Source organism: Heloderma suspectum, chromosome 5 (genome assembly GCF_057233095.1).
Source record: "Heloderma suspectum isolate Gila_16-S chromosome 5, 16-S_ref, whole genome shotgun sequence".
In the NCBI taxonomy this organism is placed as follows: Eukaryota; Metazoa; Chordata; class Lepidosauria; order Squamata; family Helodermatidae; genus Heloderma; species Heloderma suspectum.
Genome location: NC_139462.1, coordinates 3,056,673 through 3,079,926, shown reverse-complemented (window position 1 = coordinate 3,079,926; position 23,254 = coordinate 3,056,673). Strand labels below are relative to the sequence as shown.

The window sequence follows — 23,254 nt, the reverse complement described above, 5'->3', positions numbered from 1 at the left end:
CATTACCTTTTCAAGCTCTGCCTCGTGGAATGGAAATTGTCCGATCATTTTCTGATACAGCTCTTCATTGGCCACTGGGATGGGACTATAGTTATCTGAATCTAGAATATTTCTGTATCATGGGGGGGGGGGGGGGAGAAACAGTTCTCAAAGTTCCTAAGTGGTTTATTCATACCCAATGCATTTCAGAACAAAATCCCTTCTTCAAGGGAATCTAAGAACACATCAAAAATGTAAACACTTAACTCAAAACTTAAAAGAACCTTTTAAAACATAAAAAATTAACAAGCTAATTTCTTACAAAACGCCCAGTTAAAATATATCACCTATAAGCAGTATGTGCATTGTCTTATCAATTTATTCGGAATATTTTAATCCAAGACAGAATAATATTCATAGTACCCTGAACACCCTTCTCCTGAAAGTTAAGCCAGACTGTTACTCCAATTACTGAGAATAAACAAGATTCCACCTGTTTTTATAGATCTTAAATAACTGCAGGTGTGCATGGAAGATACCATTTATCCTTTCACTGGAAAAGAGTTTGCAGTGTGTGTGTGTGAGAGTGTGTGTGTGTGTGTGTGTGTGTGTGTGAGAGAGAGAGAGAGAGAGAGAGACAGACAGACAGACAGACAGACAGACAGAGCAAAGCTGGAGATTGTTTCCTGTAGCTTGGCAGGTCACAACCATCTACATCATGGAAATGTTAAGAAGCCACAGAAATCCGGAGGATGCCACCCCATCACTGCCGCTCTTGATCCTCAGGCGCCCTGTCTCCTGCCCGCCATGGCCCCTCCCACAGTCTAAACTGTGGCCAAAGCATCCTTGGATGCTGAGCAGAACTACCACACAGCAGCAGCAGCAGCACAAATTAAAAAACAGCACGCCGTTCTCTAAAAGCCCCAAAGAGTTCCCACTTGGTGCCTAAACAGTACATGGGTAGGTGCCAGTGGTTATCGTAGTCGTCCTCCTCCTCCAACACCACCACATACACAGTAAAAGCGTGGAGGGCAACAAGTGAAGGGGGGCTTTGAGATGCCACCATCTGACAGACCACAGCACCTCCGTCCCCTCCTCCCCCCAGAAGCCCTCATGAAGAGTTCGGCATCATCAAGCGCGACCGAAGCCAAGAACAATTTTAACCCAGACCACATCTGAGGCACAAAGCATCCCACTGGGGAAAGAGGGAAAACCTTAGGCAGCATCAGATCTCCCTGCACCCAAACTCTTGGTACCAGCAGAACGCTGCCCTGAAGCCACAAGGGCAAGCTGACACAGGAGCTTTCTGGTAAAACCAACATTTAGAACAACAAGAAAACAACAAGGGTGGTTTAAGAGGGGGCACTTCCCAGTCAGGCCAACGGGCATTTGGCGAACGCAGGGAAATACGCCAGGAACAACAATGCTGGAAGTTGACAGGTTGTATGTGAAAAACAGATGATGGAGAACAAGGTGGGGCATCAGATACTCAGGAGTATAGTTTGGGGGGACCACAACAACCAATAAAAAGGCTCGAAGTTATAGCATCGCCAAATTTGGCACATGGCGTGGGGGCCATAACAAGAAGTGACCTTCTCTCGGGGTACTGAAACCAGTCCAGACTTCTAGAAGGCATCAAAGTGTGGAACTGCTTTCTTTTACTCCAAGGGCAAATCTCAGATCCTGAATCCAATTTATATTCATTAAGGATTGTCTGTAGGGACTGGTCTCTATAAGATTTTAATTCAAAAGATACCTTCCCGCTAAAGCTGAAGACCTGAATTTGACACGCTAACAGTGTTTTAAACATGTGTTATTCTGTGTATGCATTTTTTTTTATCCTTTACTTTGTGAATTGCCCAGAAAGCTCTGGGCTTTGTGTGGTATGGAAATGCAGTAAATGAGTAACTGAATAAAAACAACCCTCACCTGAAGGCTCCTGCCCATTTCTTCAGCAGAGTCTCACTATACTGATCCCGGATTTCCAGCAGCAAGTCAAAGAGTTGGTTGACAGGAAAACCATAGCCCTGGGCAGAGAGACATAGGCATTCAAATGCATGGAAGAAAAATGGACTCCTCACCCCAGGGAGCTGCAGCCAATCGTGGGTTCCCGACAAGCAAACCTATGTGACTCCAGTTTGCAAAGGAGCATTGGCCAGAGCCACCCACCCTTTGCATCGTGAAGTGCACGCCGCAGGGGAGCTGCAGGTGAAGCGGCTCCAGAGCCTGCTCCTTGGTTCTGACAGCGCCTCAGGGCTTGGAGCAGGGGCTGTGCAGGAGCTGCACCTCTAAGATGGGTGGAACACCCGGAGCTACAGCAGAGAACACTCCTGGCATGCCTGTCCTGCCAGAGAAAACCATGGGTAGCACTCCAGACAGTGAGAACCGGAGACCTCTTGCACGAAAGGGAAGAGGGAAGCACTTCCATCTCAACAGCAGACTACCATCTGAGCCGGAGTTGCTGAGTCAGGGCAGGGCAGGGCAGGGCAGCCAAGCTGCTGGCTTCTGCCACTCCAAGGCCATCATCTGTCATGCATTCAGTCCCAGTATTATACAGAATCATGACTCTTGGTGCTGTGTGCCGCCAACCACTGCAAGCAGCTGAGGATGGGGCAGCCATGTTGAGAAGGAGAAGAGACCCGGGCTCAGAAGGCTGGACGCTGAGGTTCGGTGGCTATGATTTGCCCACAAGCCACCTAGTGAGGAAAGCATCATGCGATGTGGGCACAGCAAGGGGGCGGAGGGAGCAGAGCAGAGTGGCTACATACCTGGAGAGTATCAGCAAAAAGCACAATGAGGTTCTTCAGGTCCAAGACCAGGTTGGGGTCAGAGCAGTAGGACTGCGAGAGAGAGAGAGAGAGAGAGAGAGAAAGGTATTGAGTTGCTATATTTCTATTCCATTTTTTCTCCAAGGGGCTCAGAGTAGGGACACATTTAGGATGAAGAAAAATCACAACATATTTCTAACTTCCACCCAGTCAACCTAGACCTGTGTGTGTGCACGCGTGCAGGCACACACTCTTCTGTCTGCATTTCTTTTCCAAAATAATGCTCAGATGCTACCTTTAAGATGTCTTAATGATGACACTAATTCTGATTCTCAAGGACCAAAGCTACTTGCCCAGTTGCAACCATTTCACACTAAAGGCTGCGAAGTTGAGCATCACACTTAGTGGAACTTACATCCAAGTAAATATGTTCAAATGTGGGCTGTAGGGCTGAGATAAGGGCAACCTCTGTCTAAACCACAATGTGCTACTGTTGTTTTATATCAGCAGTGGCCAACATGTGGCCCCCCTGCCCCCCCAAAATTCAGGGAGGACCCCAAAAGAATCTGGAACACACTGAGAAAAGAATGGCATCCGTAGCTGCTACGGAGCACCAAAAGGGTCAAATTTGCTTGTATGCAACCTAATTGTGACCCTTTTGGCGCTCCATAGCAGCTCCGGAAGCCATTTTGCTTTATGTTATCCCCCCCCCCCCCATTTGGCATCTGCGGGGTGTGTGTATATGTGTGTGTGGGTGTGACCCGCAGGGGGTCTGGGGTGTGTGAAAATGGCCCCCAGACCTCCTGAAGTTGCCCACCCCTGCTTTACACAGTGTGGCAGACGCACCCCACTGACAGCTGTCATTTTGTTGTGGACAACACAGCCCCAACACTGGTCTACATGGTAAGATGCCATGACCTGGAATTTCCTTCCAGTGTAGCTGAAGGTCCAACTGGCTGCTACTCACTGAATGTGTCCGGAGGGCAGCAATGGTTTTCGACAGTGCCATATCCCACAGTTCATCAATATAGGCTCTGTCCACCAAGCCCTGGCTTGTATGCAGGATGTGGTCCTCAATGACAAAGAACCTACCAGGAGAGACAATGAGAGACAGCTGTAAGAAATCTAGTTCAGCTGCTCATGAGTTCACATGGAATCTGAAAGAATCTAACAGCTGGGCCAGAGTCCTGCAAATCCCAGCTTCCATTAGGCACCTGTAAGCACACCCTGGCCTTTCTGAGTTGTGGAAACAACCACCAGCAGCTTTCATCTGGAGCTCTGGATCTGATACACAGTTGGAACTCCTGTTCTAACTGATTTACCCACTCACTTCGATGCAAGGACAGTCTCACTTTTTTTTTTTATTTGAAGTATTTTTATGCCACTCCTCAGCCAAAATGGCTCCCAGAGTAGCTTAGATACAATCAAGTAAACAGGACAGTCCCGGCCCTCAGGCTTACAATCTAAAAAGACATGACTCACAAGGAAAAAGGAACGGGGAGGGAAGAGGTGGAAAAATCAATTCTTTCAGCTGGCTGGTGGAACAGCTCTGCTCTCCCTCTCTTCTCTCTCAGTTCATGCAGACCACAGGCAAAGAATCACTCCCTACACTGAAGGAAATGGAGAAGTCCTTGTGGGCAAAGAGCTTTACATGCACCCTGGACCTCTGGCATCCACAAAATAGTAATAATTGCTGAATGAGACTGTGACTGGATTCAGACGCAACACAAAGCCATCATTTAGCATGGCTGAAAGGAGGAGTTTTGACGCTTTTACATTTTCAATTAACCATGGTTTGTTGTTATGCGCAAACCTGGAACTATGATTAATTAACTATGCTTTAGAAAAACTAGTCAGAATCAGAAACCATAGTTTAAAGCTGGCATATTTCCCTAAACCAGCTTTCTCCACACCAACAACTCCAACCAGTATGGCCAATGGTCAGGAATTCTGGGAGTTGTAGTCCAAAATATTTAGAGGGCACCAAGTTGGGGAAGGATGGCCTTAAACCATATTTTAGACTACCCACAGTTTATCCAGATTTGCACACAAAAACAACAAACTGTGGTTAGTTGAAAATAGCAGCCAAAGCTTCTGATCTCCTCGTCACAGCTGTGCTGGGAGGGGGGGGGGTTAACAAGCCTAAGGCTTGTGGAACACTTGCTTATCATGACAGTGGAGATACCTAAGTACCAGAAAAGCACATGCTATCATTCTGTTTATGTTGGCAGAATGTGGACAGGGATGCAGAAGGAATCTTATATCCCGCCCAGCCTTTTCCAAGGACAGAGGTTCCACAGCTTCCCCACAGTAACTGATTCCCTTGTCTGCTTTAAGATCCAGCACACAAATTCTCTTTATTCTCCCAAGAGCTGGAACCTGCAAAATGAGCAAGCAAGAACTCTCCACCCTTACATTTGTGATACAAGATCTGTACATTCAAATCCACTTAGGAAGCACTTCCTTCCTCATGGCAACTCCTCCAAGTATTATTGAGAGAAAACACATCTCTTAAAAAGGACTATTACTTGCAGCACAGAGCAAGCCAACACAGAACCAGCAGAGAAAAAGTGTAAGCAGATGAATAAAAATAATACTTACCCTACAATCTGATTGAAGTATTTTCGATAGCCACCCAAGGTTTCATGCTGGAAAAGGTGGGGGTGGGGTGGAGGGAGAAACAGAACAAGATTAACACACACTGGAAAAAAGAAGAGAGCAACTTACGACATCTAGCCCTATAGAGACTCCCCCAAAGCTGTTTTGACGCTGAAAAGCATGAGAGCGCCCTACCATGTTGGAGGGGGGCTGCAGCACCAGCCGGGCCTGCTTTCTTCTTTGCTTCCTGTAGTAGTTCTCAAACGTTTCTCGGGCTCCCTTAAAAGAAGAGATCCGGTCAAGTACTTCCCTAAGAACAACATCCAAAAGCACCTTGCAGAGAAAATGACTGCTTCCCAAATATAAAACTAACAGCTCCTTTTGGCGAAGGAAAGAGAATGAACACAATCTGCTCTAGTGATTTCAGAATGTGCTCATGCAATCTTCTGGCACAAGCATATCTGGTGAAGCCCAGTGAAGACCTTTTTATTCCCCCAGTATTTCAGCATTTTAGCTTCCTAGTCTTTTAGCTCTGGTGTTTTAAAACTGTATTTTAAATCTCTGCATTGCTGCTAGGTTTTATTCTGGTTGTACTGTTATTTTGTGGTTTTAAGCTTTCCTATTTTCTATTATTTTATGCTGCGCTTTGTGATTTTCATTTTTGTGAACCGCCCAGAGAGCTTCTGCTATTGGGCAGTACAGAAATGAATGAATGAATGAATGAATGAATATCTGGGTTTCTGAGCTTGCTGGAGTTGGAGAGGAAGCCCCTAAGCTCAGAGAAGCATTTAGCCTCATCAGAAAACCCTGGGAGAGGGGTTTGGGGCCCTTGAGGGACATGGAAAAGCTTTAACATGTGATTCTAGACAGATCTGAGTCCAAACACCTTAGTGAAGTCTTGAGACTTGGGAGTTGCCAGTCCAGTCCAAAGCTTAAGGAGAGCCACAACACTCATTCTCAGAAACATCAAAGTGGTTTCTAGGTCCAGCTTTGTCTGCCTCCCCCAACCTGGCACCTTCCAGATGTCTTGGACAAAAATTCCCAGCATCCCCTGCTGGCTAGGATGCTGGGAATTGTAGTCCAAGACATCTGGAGGGTGCCAGGTTGGAGAAGGCAGAGTTATGTATGATACTTGTGTGGGGACAGGGACTTATCTTTACCTCTCATCCACTGGGAACAGCAGTTCAATATTTTCCAAACCAATTCATCCCCAAGGAACCAAATGCCTATTTAAATACACACAGTTACTTAAAGCCTTTAATTTCCCCCTGTCTGGCTGCAGCTACAGTTCCGCTTTTAACTGCCTGGCCAAGGGAAGCGAAGACAGTTTTATACAGAGATAAATTCTAAGGGCAGGTTCAATACGTTCTTCACATGTGACGAGGGGAGCTGTTTTCATTCAGTTCACTAATGAGGGTCAGCGGGATATTACACTGTGCCACCTGGCGCATTTGCGTAGCAGGGCAAATGCTTCCCTGCACATCAGACTGCACAGCCCCACCCTGCCCCAGTTAAGACATGGGCAGGTGGGAGGCGCCCCTACTGGCCCCATCTGGGAACTGCCAGTAATGCCGCCATCCCTATTGCATAGCAGAGCCAGTGCCAGTGCCAGTGCCAGTGCCAGTGCCAGTTGAAAGGCAAGCATGACTTTGGGAGCATGTGAAGCAGGCAGGCTCTGGACCTGGCGAGCATCAGCAGCCAGGAGCAAAGTAAGAAAAAGAGACTCACGCAGAAGCATCCCTTTCTGTTGCACTACATAATACATAATCACATTCAACGCATTGTCACTGCCTAGCTCACTCTTCCAAGAAGCAGTTGTACTGGAGCATCTCACACTGAGGGCACAGTCTGAAGGCACGTGGTTCAGCAGCCCCACTGACACTAAGCAGGTCACAGTCTGTCCTGCGCTTGGATGGGAGACTGCCTGGAATTCCCATGTGTGCAGCCTCAAGTTCTATCATGGAAATAAAGCAGGACACAAATGGGAAACACAGGTACTCCATCAAGAACAGGCACCCTGCAAAACTGTCTCCCCCTCGGCCCCTGTCATGTGCAGCAACACTTTCCCATATCCCATATTGCGTGCTTCCTCACAGCCTTTCCACAGCATCGGCTGCAAAGGGCAGAGATGGGCAAGGTGATGACTTCACAGCATAAGGGTATGAACCTAAGAGCAACTGTGCTGTGACAGACCAAAGGCCTTGCAAGTCAAGCATCCTGTTCCTGCAGTGGCCAGCCAGATGCCCAATGGGAAGCCCACCAGCAAGTCATGAGCACATCCTCTTGGCCATGTTTCCCAGCTGGTGTACATAGGTATACTGCCTCTGGTACTGGAGGTAATATGTAGCCATCACAACTAGTAGCCACTGATAGCAGTATCCTCCATGAATTTGTCTAGCCCCCTTTTAAATCTGTCTACATTGGTGGCCATCACTACACCTTGAGGAAGTAGATTCCATAGTGTGAGTATGCGCCTTGTGAAGACACATTTCCTTTTTATCTGTTCTGAAATCTTCCACCATTCAGCTTCATGGGATGACCCTGGTTTCTAGTATTATTAGACAGGGAGAAAAACATATTCTTATTTACTTTCTCCACAGTTTGCAGAATTTTATACATCCTGATCATGTCTCCCCTTACTTGCCTTTTTCTAAGCTAAAAAGCTCCAAGCATTATTTCCTCGTATGCGGAGCTGCTCTAACCCTTCGATCATTTTGCTTGCCCTTGTCTGCATCTCCTCCAGTTCTACAACATCCTTTCTGGGTTGTAGTGATCAGAACTGTACAAAGTATTCCAAGTGTGGTGGCACCACAGATTTGTATAAAGATATTATGATATTGTAGTTTTACTTCTGATGCCTTTCCTAATGGTCCCCAACATGGAATTCGCCATTTTCAGAGCAGCCACACACTGGGCCAACATTTTCATTGAGCTATCCACCACAACTACAAGATCCCTTTCTTGGTCAGCTCAGAGCCCATCAGCATATATATGAAGTTGGGATTTTTTGCCCCAACATGTATCACTTTACACTTGCTTACATTGAACAACATTACCCATTTTAATACTCAATCCCCCTAGTCTGGAAAGTTCCTTGTGGAACTCTTCTCTATTCCTTTTTGTTCTAAACACCAAAAATCATTGGGTGTTATCAACAAACTTGGCCACTTCACCGCTCACTCCTAATTCCACATAATTTATGAACAAGTTCAAAAGCACTGGTGCCAATATAGGTCCTTAGGAACCCTGTTGTTCACAGCCCTCTATTGAGAGAATTTACCATTTATTCCTACTTTCTGATATTTAACCAGTTTCCAAACCATAAGAGGACCTCTCCTCTTGTTGTTGTTGTTGTTTATTCGGTCAGTCACTTCCGACTCTTCGTGACTTCATGGACCAGCCCACGCCAGAGCTTCCTGTCGGCCGTTGCCACCCCCTGCTCCCCCAAGGTTCAGCCCGTCACCTCCAGAATATCATCCATCCATCTTGCCCTTGGTCGGCCCCTCTTCCTTTTGCCTTCCACTTTCCCTAGCATCAGCATCTTCTCCAGGTTATCCTGTCTTCTCATGATGTGGCCAAAGTACTTCAGTTTTGCCTTTAATATCATTCCCTCAAGTGAGCAGTCTGGCTTGATTTCCTGGAGTATGGACTGGTTTGATCTTCTTGCAGTCCAAGGCACTGTCAGAATTTTCCTCCAGCACCACAGTTCAAAAGCATCTATCTTCCTTCACTCAGCCTTCCTTATGGTCCAGCTCTCGCAGCCATAGGTTACTACGGAGAATACCATTGCTTGAACTATGCGGACCTTTGTTGTCAGTGCGATGTCTCTGCTCTTCACTATTTTATCAAGATTTGTCATTGCTCTCCAACCAAGAAGTAAACGTCTTCTGATTTCCTGGCTGAAGTCAGAGTCTGCAGTAATCTTTGTGCCTAGAAAGACAAAGTCTGTCACTGCCTTCACGTTTTCTCCCTCTATTTGCCAGTTATCAATCAAGCTGGTTGCCATAATCTTGGTTTTTTTGAGGTTGAACTGCAACCCAGCTTTTGCACTTTCTTCTTTCACCTTCGTCATGAGGTTCCTCAGCTCCTCTTCGCTTTCAGCCATCAAAGTGGTATCATCTGCATATCAGAGACTGTTAATGTTTCTTCCAGCGATTTTAACTCCAGCCTTGGCTTCATCAAGCCCAGCATGTCGCATGATGTGTTCTGCATACAGGTTGAATAGGTAGGGTGAGAGTATACAACCCTGCCGTACTCCCTTCCCAATCTTAAACCAGTCCGTTGTTCTTTGGTCAGTTCTTACCATTGCTACTTGGTCGTTATACAGATTCCTCAGGAGGCAGACAAGATGACTTGGTATCCCCATACCACCAAGAACTTGCCACAATCTGTGATGATCCACACAGTCAAAGGCTTTAGAATAGTCAATAAAACAGAAATAGATGTTTTTCTGAAACTCCCTGGCTTTCTCCATTATCCAGAGGATATTGGCAATTTGGTCTCTAGTTCCTCTGCCTTTTCAAAACCCAGCTTGTACATCTGGCAATTCTCGTTCCATGAATTGCTGGAGTCTACCTTGCAAGATCTTGAGCATTACCTTACTGGCATGTGAAATAAGTGCCACTGTTCGATAGTTTGAACATTCTTTGGTGCTTCCCTTTTTTGGTATGGGGATATTTTTTCCAATCTGTTTGCCATTCTTCTGTTTTCCAAATTTGCTGGCATATGGCATGCATCACCTTGACAGCATCATCTTGCAAGATATTGAACAGTTCGGCTGGGATACCGTCGACTCCTTGTTATTAGCAATGCTTCTTAAGGCCCCTTCAACCTCACGCTTCAGGATGTCTGGCTCTAGCTCACTGACCACACCGTCAAATCTATCCCCGATATTATTATCCTTCCCATACAGATCTTCTGTATATTCTTGCCACCTTTACTTGATCTCTTCTGCTTCTGTTAGGTCCTTGCCATCTTTGTTTTCGATCATACCCATTTTTGCCTGGAATTTACCTCCAATGTTTCTAATTTTCTGGAAGAGGTCTCTTGTCCTTCCTATTCTATTATCTTCTTCCGCTTCCGCGCATTGCTTGTTTAAAAATAACTCCTGATCTCTTCTGGCTAACCTCTGGAATTTTGCATTTAATTGGGCATATCTCCCCCTATCACTGTTACCTTTTGCTTTCCTTCTTTCTTGGGCTGCTTCCAGTGTCTCAGCAGACAGCCATCTTGCCTTCTTGGTTTTCTTTTTCTTTGGGACGTTGTTTGTTGCCGCCTCCTGAACAATGTTGCGAACTTCTGTCCATAGTTCTTCCGGGACCCTATCTACTAAATCTAGTCCCTTAAATCTATTCTTCACCTCCACTGCATATTCATGAGGAATATTAGTGAGCTCATATCTAACTGATCTGTGGGTCTTCCCTATTCTCTTTAGTCTGATTCTAAATTGTGCAATAAGAAGTTCGTGATCTGAACTACAGTCAGCTCCAGGTCTTGTTTTTACCGACTGCATAGATGTCCGCCACCTTTGGCTACAAAGCATGTAGTCAATCTGATTTCGGTGTCGACCGTCTGGTGAAGTCCATGTATAAAGTCGTCTCTTAGGTTGTTGGAAGAAAGTGTTTGTTATGCACAGTGAGTTGCCTTGGCAAAATTCTATCAGCCTGTGTCCTGCTTCATTTTGTTCTCCCAGACCATGCTTGCCTGTAATTCCAGGTGTCGTTTGACTACCCACCTTAGCATTCCAGTCTCTTGTAATGAAAATAACATCTTTGTCTGGCGTACTATCCAGTAGGTGCTGCAGATCCTCACAGAACTGATCTACTTCTGCTTCTTCAGCATCTGTGGTTGGGGCATATATTTGGATCACTGTGATGTTAAATGGCTTACCCTGAATTCGAATTGAGATCATTCTGTCATTTTTTGGATTGTATCCAAGCACTGCTTTAGCCACTTTATTATTAATTATGAAGCCTACTCCATTTCTTCTGTGGTCCTCTTGTCCACAGTAGTAGATCTGGTGGTCATTTGATGTGAAGTGGCCCATTCCAATCCATTTCAGTTCACTGACACCCAAAATGTCTATATTTAATCTTGACATCTCCCCAGTAAACACATCCAATTTGCCCTGGCTCATAGATCTTACATTCCAGGTTCCTATGATGTGTTGATCTTTAGAACATCGGATTCGTCGTTCACCACCAGCACCATCAGCTGCTAGCCATCCTTTCGGCTTTGAGCTAGCTGTGTCATCACATCTGGGGCTAGTTGAACTTATCCTCTGTTCCTCCTCAGTAGCATTTTGACCATCTTCCGACCTGGGAGTCCCATCTTCCAATGGTATACCGACATATCTCTGGTTGTACTGATCCATTTAGTTTTCATGGCAAGAATACTGGGGTGGGTTGCCGTTTCCTTCCCCAGGGATCAAATTTAGTCTAACCTCTCTGCCATGACCTTCCCATCTTGGGTGTCCCTTCACAGTTTAGCTCATGATGTCATTGAGGTGCTCAAGCTCCAGCACCACGACAAGGTAACAATCTCCTCTCCTCTTATCCCTGACTGAATTTGTTCAAAGGTGTTTGGTGATAGACATTGTGAAAAGCCTTTTGAAATTCCAAGTAAATGACATCTACTGGATCATCCCTATCCACATGCTTGTTTATACTTGAATACAACTCTTAAAAGGTTAGTGAGACAAGACTTACACTTGAAGAAGCCATGCCATTCTTCTTCAGCAAGTCTTGTCCTTCTATAATACAAAATCTGTACACTTGATAGTTTTATCTTTAATAACACTTTCCACTAATCTACCCAGAGGAGACATTAAGCTAACCAGCCTATAATTTCCTGGATCCCTTTTTAAAAAATTGGCATCACAGTAACCACTGTACAGTCCTCTGAACAGAGGCTGATCTCAAGGACACCTTACATAGTGTTGTTGAAAGATCATCCATTTCACATTTGAATTCTTGTAAGAACTCTTGGATGGACATGTTGATTTGTTTGTTTTCAAACTGTAAATAAGGTCTAGAACATCATCTCTTGTCATCACTATTTACCTTAGTTCCTTCCTGAAAATATCAGTTCAGGCATGGTTATCTTCCCTACATGTTCTACACTGAAGACAGATGAAAAGTATTAATTCAGCTTATCTGAAATTTCTTAATCCTCCTTTAGAAGTCCTTTCACTCCCTTGTTATCCAGTGGTCCAACTTGCCAGTTTCTGGCTTCTGATTTTTTAAAATTATTTGTCGTTCTTTGGGGCATGTTTGTGTTTCTCTTTATTCTCCTCGTTTGAGCAAAACTTCCATTTTCAAAGGAAGCCTTCTTTTCTCTAATGGCTTCCTTGACCCTGTTCATTCATCACACTGATGACCTTTTGGACTTACCTTTCCTGACCTGCCAAATGCATTCTAGCTGAGCTTCTATTGTTGTGGTTTTCAGTTACTCCCAAACTTTCTGGAAAGAACTGACTCTCCTGAGTTTCCCTTTCAGCTTCCTTTTTACCAGCCCCTCATGTTTTGAAGTCAAAGCTTGGCAATTTTCCACTTACATATAAATTAAATTTGATAGTGCTGGGATCAGTTTCCAATCGGTTCAACAACATTCACATCTCACACTAGGTCCCATTTAGGATTACGTTTAGGGGTGCTTCCTCTTTGGCCGGTTCTATGGCCAACTAATCTAGGTCACAGTTGTTTAGGTTATCAAGAAATGTTACCTCTTTGTTATGACCGGAACATGCATTTATCCAGTCTATACAAGGGTAACTAAGTCACCCATTACTACAACACTTTCTCCTTTGGATAGAGGGAGCTCCACATAGCATGGTGTTCTGGATGGCATCTCCATGCCTTCCATAACATAATTCTACCCTTTGGCCTGCTATAAATACCTCCCCACCCACCCTTGGCTTCTGAAGTGGAAGCCTGCAATCTTCCCTTCTCTGCTGAAGGTTGCTGGCAGGCTGGGCTGCTCCACAATAAACAGCCCCCTCACTCGTTTTACTAGCAGAGGGGCCCCTTGGAAAAGCGTGTCTGTCCTGGTAAGAAGCATGCCCCAGGCCTGACCTAAAAGAACTTCTCCTTGGAGGGCCTGACAGCAGCTGAGCATTACAGGGCAAAGGAGCCGGAGCCTTTGAAGCGGCTGAACATTGTTCTTAATGGCCCCCGTTAACAGCTACCAATCAGTCCTAATTCATGAAATGTCTTAAAAGGGCTCCTTGATGAGCAGCCCTCATGCAGCTGGCCACTTCCAAAGCACTTCTAGCTGTGGTAAATGCAGTTTAATTGATGACTGATTTCCCTGAATGTTGACACAGGATATTAAAGAGTCAGGCCAGATAAACCTGTGGGTAAGCTAGGACAGGAGCGCGCCCAAGGGAGATCAGGATTTACTAGTAGATCTCCGGATGATTGATTGATTGATTTCATTTCTATACCGCCCAATAGTTGAAGCTCTCTGGGCGGTTCATAAAAATTTGAACCACAAAGTACAGCATAAAACAATATAAAATATGAAAGCTTAAAACTACAGTATAGAAGTACAAGCAGAATAAAACCCTGCAGCAGTGCAGAGATTTAAAATACAGATTTAAAACAGCAGCTCTACAAGGCTAGAATGCTAAAATGCTGGGAAAATAAAAAGGTCTTCACCTGGTGCCGAAAGGAGTCCAACGTAGGTGCCAGGTGAACCTAGACCGGCAAGGACTTCTGACTCCTAATTATTTAAACAGCAGCAGATTCTCCCCCACCCCTCTCCACTGCCACCGCCCCCCTAAGCTATTCTGCCAAAATGAAGAGAGCTTGGTGTAACCAGTAGAGGGTTTGTCTGGGAAGGGGCACAAGGTCCTCTCAGTTCAAAACAAAACCTGGGGCTCAGAATTCTTTTAATTCTAGGCAAGGACCTTTTGCACCATGCTCCAATTGGCAGACCTCGGGGTTCTTGTCAAAAATAAAGTCAAGCCCGCAAGTCTTCGGTCTGCTCATTGCTGAGCTAGGAAACACACACACACATAATCTTCAACCTGATAGGATAGAACTGACATGTAAGCATAATAAGGGTTGCTTGCACATTTCAAAAAGAATTGTCTCCTTTTGGATGCACCTCTTTGTAAACACACTATCTTCCCTTATTCGGGGCCTCCAGCACCATGTTGCACATGTTTATCTGGTAGAGAATTCAGCACCCACATACCTACACACATATATACACACATCTCACAAGTTGTGGAGTAATAACGCTCCCTCGATATTTGAGGGAGCGCCTCTCCTTCTATACGCCTGCCCGAGAACTGAGATCTGTTGGAGGGGCCCCTCTTCTGCGTCCCACCAGTACAAGACATACACTATGGTGAGGTGTGGGAGAGGGCCTTCTCTGCTGTGGCACCCCGGTTGTGGAATGCTCTCCCCTTGGAGGCCTGATTGGTGCAGACATTGTTCCCGTTTCGGCACCAAGTAAAAACATGGCTTTTTACCAAAGCCTTTGAGGGCTAAATGCATTCCCTGGCACATTGTTTTAACTGTTTTATTGTTTTAGATGTTAGCTGGTTTTAGTTTGTGTAATAGTTCAATATGTTTTTAGGTTTTTTAATTATTTACTGTTTTATACTGTTTAAATTGATTTTATCTGTACGCCGCTCTGAGATCTTAATGATATAGGGCGGGATAGAAATGTTTTAAATAAATAAATAAAATAAATGTGCTATGTCACTTACTGCTATTGGACAGCGGAATGGGGTACTGTAAGATTTCCTTGCTCCTGAAAACACTCAGTTGAAATGCACTGGGCACATCACAGACTGCAATAAACTTTTATTTTCTGAGCTTCAGTTTGAGGGTTTGCCTCTTTTTTTCTTTGTCTATCAGTCTGCCAGTTGTTCACATTTTGGTGGTGCCCCTCATTCCCTTTGCTTTCCTCTCCCCTCCTCCGTGTTTAAGAGCTTAAGAAGAGCCCAGAAGCTGGATCAGACCAAAGATCCATCTAGTCGAGCATGCTGTTCACACAGTGGCCAACAAGCTGCCCACAGGCAACCCACAAGCAGGACAAGCACAACAGCACGCTCCTGCCCATGTTCCCCAACAACTGGTATACACAGGCCCACCAGCTCTGGTGCTGGAGGTAGCACACAGCCATCAGGGCCAGTAGCCATTGATAGCCTTCTCCTCCAGGAATTTTTCTGGCCCCCTTTTAAAGCCTTCCGAACTGGTGGTCATCACTACTTCGTGTGGTGGCAAATTCCATAGTTTAACTCTGTGCTGTGTGAAGAAGCCCTTCCCTTTATCTGTCCTGAATCTCCCACCAATCAGCTTCATGGGATGACCCCACTGGGTTCTAGTATTCTGAGAGTGGGAAAAAGGTCTCCCTATCCACATTCTCCACACCATGCATACTTCTGTACAGCTCTATCATGTCTCCCCTTATTCACCTTTTCTCCAAGCTAAACAATCCCAGCTGTAGTAACCTCCCTCATAGGGGAGATACTCCAGCCCCTTAATCATTTTAAGTTGCCCTTTTCTGCATTTTTTCCTGGTCTACAATATGAGGTGTGGTGACCAGAACTGTACACAGTATTCCAAGTGTGGTCGCACCACAGATTTCTATAGGGGCAGCATGATGTTGGAAGTTATATTCTCAATCCCTTTTCTAGTTATGCATAACATGGAGTTCGCCTTTTTCATAGCGGCCGCGCACTGGGCCGACATCTTCACCACAACCCCAAGATCTCTTTCCTGGTTGGTCAGCACTAGCTCAGATCCCATCAGGTTATATTTGAAGTTGGGATTTTTTGTGGAAGTGGCAGGAGTCCTGCACGCAGCATGCCCATTCTCTCCTGCTCATACACAAGAGCCCATGGGTGTTTAACCCATCGGCTATTGTTACATGCAAACCAGGTCACTGACTGTTTCTATCTGACATCCTTAGCAAAGCTAGCATCCAGAGCAGATACCCTACAGCACCCCGGCCACAGGCCCGAGAAACTTGGCATACTGGCTGCTTCCATGCTGCTCTGAAGCAAAGTGACATTAGTGAGGCCAACGGGATGCAGCTCTCAGACTCCTGGAAGGCCAGATCCAGTCCAAAAGAACTTGTCTAGGCATGCTGTGCAATGTTGCTAATATCTGGCACTTCCCAGATCAGGAGAGGGCTTTAGTTCAGTGGGAAGTCTCAGATGTTTTCACCTGCTTCATGTTGGCAGTAAAAAGCATCACCCCAGCAAGCTCTGAGTCAGGTGGGGTCTCAAGGTAAGGGCAAGCGCCTCACATCTCTACATAATTAGGACATCACCACTGTCCATCCGGGCAGTAAAGTGGCTGCAAGACTGCACTTTGGAATGCAGTGTGTACATTGTCAACCAAATGTGCACCACAGATCCCGCCGCTCCATCCACCCAAAATCTCCTCCCAAAGGTAAAGGCCCTGTTAGGGTTGGGCTGTGTGTCAGAAGCCACCCCCACACGCTGCTCAAACCTTCCCAACATCAACACTTGTAAAAACAGCCCCAGAAGAGCACTAGGCCAGCTCAATCTCTCAAAAAAGTGATTTAAAACTGGATGCCAATCACTTCCCGGTAGTTAGATAGATGGCAATGTGCATTGTGGGAAGGCAAGAAATTGAAAGGTGGAACCAGCACCAACTGCTTGAATCGCTGAAACCTGGGAAAGCTGGTTCTGGAAGAGTAGCCCACCCAAAGGGCCTACACGGAATTAACTCCTTTGCTTCACTCAGAAGCTAGTAAGCAAAGACTCTCGGAACCACTGTCTATTATCTTTGAGAAATCATGGATGACGGGTGAGGTGCCAAATGCCCGGAAGAGGGCTAATGTTGTCCCTATCTTCAAAGAGGGCAAAAAGGAGGAACCTGGGAACTACACACCAGTGAGTCTGACATCAATCCTTGGGAAAATTCTGGAGTAGATTATAAAGCAATCCATCTGTAAGCACCTTGACAACAATGCAGTGATTACTCAAAGCCGACATGGATTTGCCAAGAACAAATCCTGCCAGAAGAATCTGATCTCATTTTTTGATCACGTAACGTCCCTTGTGAAAAGTGGGAATGCTGTGGACATCATATACCTCGACTTCAGCAAAGCTATCGACAAAGTGCCCCATGATATCCTGATGAGCAAACTAGCTCAAAGTGGGCTAGATGAAAAGACGATCCGGTGGATCCACAGTTGGCTACAGAATCGGACTCAAAGAGTGCTTATCAATGGGATCTTCTCAAACTGGGGAAAAGTAACGAGCGGAGTACCGCAAGGCTCAGTCCTGGGCCCAGCGCTCTTCAAAATTTGTATTAATGACTTGGAGGAGGAGGTGCAGGGAATGCTGATCAAATTTGCAGATGACACTAAATTGGGCAGGATAGCTAATACCCTAGAAGACAGAAACAGAATTCAAAGTGATCTTGATAGGCTGGAGAGCTGAGCAGAAAACAACAGAATGACATTTAATAGGGATAAATGCCAAGTTCTGCACCTAGGAAAAACAAACCAAATGCACAGTTACAAGATGGGGGATACATGGCTCAACAACACTACAAGCGAGAAGAATCTTGGAATTGTTGTCGATCACAAGCTGAATATGAGCCAACAATGTGATGTGGCTGCAAAAAAGGCAAATGCTATTTTGGGCTGCATTAATAGAAGTACAGCTTCCAAATCACGTAAAGTACTAGTTCTCCTCTACTCAGCACTGGTTAGGCCTCATCTGGAGTACTGCATCCAGTTCTGGGTGCCACACTTTAAGAAGGATGCAGACAAACTGGAGAGAGTTCAGAGGAGGGCAATGAAGATGATCAGGGGACTGGAAACAAAGCCCTATGAAGAGAGACTGAAAGAACTGGGCATGTTTAGCCTTGAGAAGAGAAGACTGAGGGGAGATAGGATAGTGCTCTTCAAGTACCTGAAAGGCTGTCACAGAGAGGAAGGCCAGCATCTCTTCTCCATCATCCCAGAGTGCAGGACACGGTATCATGGGCTCAAGTGACAGGAAGCCAGATTCTGGCTGAAAATCAGGAAAAAATCCCTGACTGTTAGAGCAATGCGACAATGGAACCAATTCCCTAGGGAGGTGGTGGGCTCTCCCACACTGGAGACATTCAAGATGAAGCTGGAGAGCCATCTGTCAGGGATGCTCTGACTTAGATTCCTGCACTGAGCAGGGAGTTGGACTCGATGGTCTTATAGGCCCCTTCCAACCTTACTATTCTATGATTTTAAGACACAATTATGAATGATGGAAAGAAAGAGTAGTCAAGGCAGCATCTGTGATCTTTAGTCCCTCCTCGCTCAGCCCCCACTGCAGTCACACAGGGAGTTCTGAAAGCCAAGACCCTTCTTTCCATGGGGCTATTTAGCCATTCCCTGGAACTGGCCTTGCACAGCACACGCAGGAATTAAGAATCTCCTGGCCCCTCGCACTGACCCGCCTCTCCCTTTCACCCTCCTGGGAAGGGAGTGCAAGTACCCCAAGCCACGTTGCCTGCCTTGATCTGGTTATACTGCATCAGCCTTAAACCAAAACGTTTGGACCTTCAGGAAGTTGAATGGACTGCACCCGTGCACCCAATCCTCGCAGTCCACACACACAAGCCTGCTTCCACCTGGGAAAGCAGGGGAGGCAGCCCTGAGGGGAAAGGCGACTGCCCTTTCCCGGGGTGCTTCTAGGGCCAGCCCAAGGCATTCTGGCCGCACTGCACCATCCAAGAGGGGCACTCCAGAACCCTTGCCATGCTGCAGCCGCACACGACCTGCAAGCGGTGGCCCAGCTCCTGCCAAGACATCATGCAGGACCCTGGGGTGCTCCCCTTCTGACCAGACAGGCTCCGAGTCATCGGTGGGGGGTTCCCATGCTCTGAAGTGGACAGAGGGAGCTGCCAGATATCTGGTCATGCCGACAGGAACTCTCACAAGGACACTGTGTGAGGCATCTGTTCAGATCAACTCAAATCCATTCTTCAAGCTGTTCTGATTTGTGCCACCGAGTCCCTGTTGTTTGGGCAACAGCTAGAGAAGCAATGAGGGCATTTTTTCTTTTCTTTCTCCAGGTTCAGTATTGAGACCCAAAGTCTCCTTGTGAACCTTTCTACCAGCATGGAAGAAGTATTATATTCCTGTGAAAAACCCGGTCACAGGGTTAAGCAAGCAACAGGGTAACTGCAAAGGGGGGTGGGTGGGTGGGAGAAGGGAAGAGGAATTACAGTTCCGGCTGCTGCTACCCAGATTCCACTAGAATGCAGTCCAAAGCGGTTATCACAGGTCACTGACACTCGTTCTTTCTCATGGTTTTTCCTGTGTCCTTATCAATGCAGCGCACAAAGCATCTGCCTTCGGCCTTTCCCTATGATCTCAGCCCCGTGTTTATAGCTATCTAGCTCCACCAGGCACCGCTGGGTCAGCCAAGTCAGGAGACGCAGAGACATGCCAGGGCAGGCTGATGGGGTGCCTGAGATGAATGAACGAGGCGGCACCAGAGATTTCTGAGAAGAGAGAAGCTTTGGTCTCAACTTTTGTTCCTCCAGGGACAGAGCCAGGAACAGCCACAATGCACACGTCTGCACCCATTTAAACACACATTTTACGAATATGCCAGTGCTTAAAAACGTCTTGGGGCCCAGCTGAGCTCTTCCCCCCCGCCACCCTTTTAAGGTGCAGAAATATTGCAAGAATCTGGCAACATCCACCTAGAGCAGACGGATGGCAAGCAACCTCAGCACCCCACTCACTGCAGCGTCGATGTGTCCCCACTGCAGAACACAAACAAAAGGCAACTCAACAGCGAGGTTCGTCAGGGTAACATGTGCCCAGTGGGACTGCACAACTGCAGGAGCACAGCTCTCCTGCCAGTTGCACTGGAGTTCTTCTGGACACAAAGACACACTGCTCATGACTGGCTATATCTGGACCAATTTCCCTCCATGGATGAATCCAGTTAGAAAACAAGGCACTGAGGCTGAGAGATGGTGACTTGTGCCAGAAATTCCCTGACATGACTGGGATTTGAACATTGATTCTTGCTATGCTAATTCCCCATGCTGCTTGCACAAGAAATTCTCAGAAACTGGGTGTGGCAGGCTTCTTCTCTAAAGGACTATGCAAGAGGGTGCCTAGCAGCAACAAAGACAACTTCAGGCCTTTTCAACAAGAACAATGCCAAAAGCACAACACCAACACTCGTTCACGACCCATCTCCACCCTTCGCCCGCACACTTGGCCCCCATAACAACGTGATTCCTTCTGCACAGAGCAATGGCACAGCGGAAGTCACCTCTGCTGCTTGGGCTGGAGCTGCCCTTGTTGTCATTTGGGCAGCACCAGACACTTGGGGAACCTCATCTCTAGACTTGTCTCAGTGAGCTGAGCTCTGCTCAGTCAACATAGAAAGCTGCTTTATACTGAGTCTGTTCCACCCCCTACCTGGGAAACCTTATGGGGATTATGCCAGCTCTCCTCTGGCATTTCTGCCAAGGGGATTTTTGCTTTTGGACATAAGGAAGGGTGTGTTCGAGGTTTAGGGGTTTGTTTGTTAGTTTTAAACAGTCGTTGTGACAGTGCTGCTTTAAACTAGCATTTTAGTGTATTGTTTGAATATTGTATTTGTATATTTTTGTGAGCTCCTTTAGGGGCTTTTTTGGCCGAAATGTCCATCTAGCCCAGTCTTGTCAACGCTGGCTAGCAGCAATGGTGCTCCAGGGTTTCAGGGAGGATTCGTTCCCAGACCCCCGACCTGGAGATGGTGCTGGCAATCAAACCAGGGACCTTCTGCAAGCCAAGCAGGGGCTCTGCCACGGAGTGACCCCCCCCCCCAGCCAAGCACCTTTATCCAAGAGAAAAGGGTGTTAGGGATGACAACCAGAAATCTCGGCAATGCAGTAAGGAATGGCTGGCCAAGGACAGAGAAGGAGATGAGTAAAGCCACTCATAGCGAGATCCTCCAGGTAGGCCTTATAATGTGAACAGATTATGTGTGTCATGCATGTACAACCATGAATTGGCTGCTTTTTTTGAGGCATGTGGCACCCTCTACCACAAAGCCAGGTCTATGTGACAGGGTGTCAGCAAGAAATTATTTCAGGAGTGGATCAAGCTGATTTTTAAGGGGATTTTTTAGTTGTTGTTGTTGTTGTTTAATTTCTGGGGAATTCTGCTGTGTTTTAGGGGAGGGTAGCCTGCCTGATAGGCGGGAGTGAGGGGGCATGTGTCCATCTGATGGAGGCAGTGGGGGGACTGTTGGGGGCCAGAACATACCGAGGCTGGGTAGCAGGCGCTGGAGGAGTGCTAGGGGCTGGCCATGCCAGGTAAGGGGAGCAAGGGAGAGATGTGTAGTATCTGTCCCCTGCTCCGGGCCTGTCCAGAGCCAAAGGATGGCTGAGGGAGGCGTGACTCCATCTTCTGGCCTTCGTTTGCTGCTCTGCAATGCCAGGTCTGTTACCCAGAAAACCTCCCTCATCCAGGACATGATCCTGGATGAGGGTGCAGACCTGGCATGTATTATGGAGACCTGGCTGGCTGAGGCCGCTGCTCTAACTCTTACGGCCATGTGTCCAGCCGGATTTTTGTACGCACAGCAGGCGAGGGCTGGGGACTGGGAAGGGGGAGTGGCTGTTATCTACCGAGAGTCCTTGGTCTTCACCAGACCCCCTCTCCGGGAGACCAAGGTTGCTGAGTGCATGTACTGGAGGTTGGCCCAAAGGGCAGTCTGGGGATTCTGCTCATGTGCAGCGGGATGGGCAGTACGACTGACTCCCTGGCCGAGGTGCTTGAGGTGGTCTCTGATGTGCGGGTACAGTCTCCTAACTTATTGGTGTTGGGGGACTTCAATGTACATTCAGAGGCCATCCTCACGGGGGCACCTCGGGACTTCATGGAGACCATGGCCTCCTGGAAGCTGCACCATATTCTAACTGGGCCCACCCATGTAGCCGGTCATGCACTAGACCTTGTGTTTGTTTCTGGAGAAGCGGGGAGTGATCTGGAAGTCAGGGGTATATCCACCACCCCCTTGTCATGGTCAGATCACTATCTGGTGATGTTGGACTTCTTGGTCCCACAACCCCTCCACAGGGGTGGACCCATTAAAATGGTCCGCCCCAGGCATCTTATGGATCCGAATGGATTCCTGAACGCGCTTGGGGATTCTCTGGAGCACGTCAACGGCCACTTGGTCGAGACCCTGGTGGGTGGCTGGAATGCCGCGATCACTAGGGCATTAGATCGGGTGGCTCCGAAATGCCCTCTCCCCCTGAACAGGGCTCGGACTGCACCATGGTTCAATCAGCAGTTGCGAGCTCTGAAACAGGAGGTGAGACAGCTAGCGCACCGGTGGCGGAAGTCTCGCTCCAAAGACGATCAGACACGGGCTAGAGCTAGGGATGTCAGAGAATTCCACGACGGATCTCGGTGAGGCCAAATGCCAGTGCATTCGGCCCCCCAAAATCCGTTGCAGAATGAAGCCCCTGCCCCCCCAACCCACGAAAGGCACGCAGGATGAAGTCCCCGCTGCCCCCACCCCATGAAAGGCGCGTGAAACGGAGCACTTACCTGCTCCCATCCGCGCTGCTTTGCGAATGGCGGCCATCCTGCGGCCGCCATTCGTTTCCTCCTCTTCATAGCCACGATAGGCTACGTAAATACTTATGTAGCCTGTCACAGCTAACGCAGGGATGCCATTTGCGTCCCTGTGGAGGCCGTGATAGGCCACGTAAGTATTTGCGTAGCCTATCACGGCAGGGGGGGGACCCAGCATATGCAAATGGCGGCTACCGCCATTTGCGTATGCTGGGGTTTTCCCCCTGCTGTGATAGGCTACGTAAATATTTACGTAGCCTATCATGGCTCAATATAGGGACGCAAATGGCAGCAGCTACGACAGCCGCCATTTGCGTCCCTGCAGGGCTGCCCAGCGG

General features: G+C 47.2%; 1 protein-coding gene across 13 annotated transcripts in view; it reads right to left on the bottom strand.

Moving 5' to 3' along the window:
• Window positions 1–23,254, bottom strand: part of EXOC6B (exocyst complex component 6B) — a 400,399-nt gene that overhangs the window by 166,688 nt on the left and 210,457 nt on the right. For all 13 annotated transcript variants that reach the window (XM_084855222.1, XM_084855227.1, XM_084855223.1 and 10 more), the window contains 6 exons: window positions 5,541–5,624; window positions 5,349–5,395; window positions 3,715–3,835; window positions 2,748–2,819; window positions 1,909–2,006; window positions 7–112 (listed from right to left, as the gene is read on the bottom strand). In XM_084855222.1, the coding sequence (XP_084711348.1) occupies window positions 7–112; window positions 1,909–2,006; window positions 2,748–2,819; window positions 3,715–3,835; window positions 5,349–5,395; window positions 5,541–5,624 (528 nt within the window). The remainder of the gene's footprint in view (window positions 1–6; window positions 113–1,908; window positions 2,007–2,747; window positions 2,820–3,714; window positions 3,836–5,348; window positions 5,396–5,540; window positions 5,625–23,254) is intronic.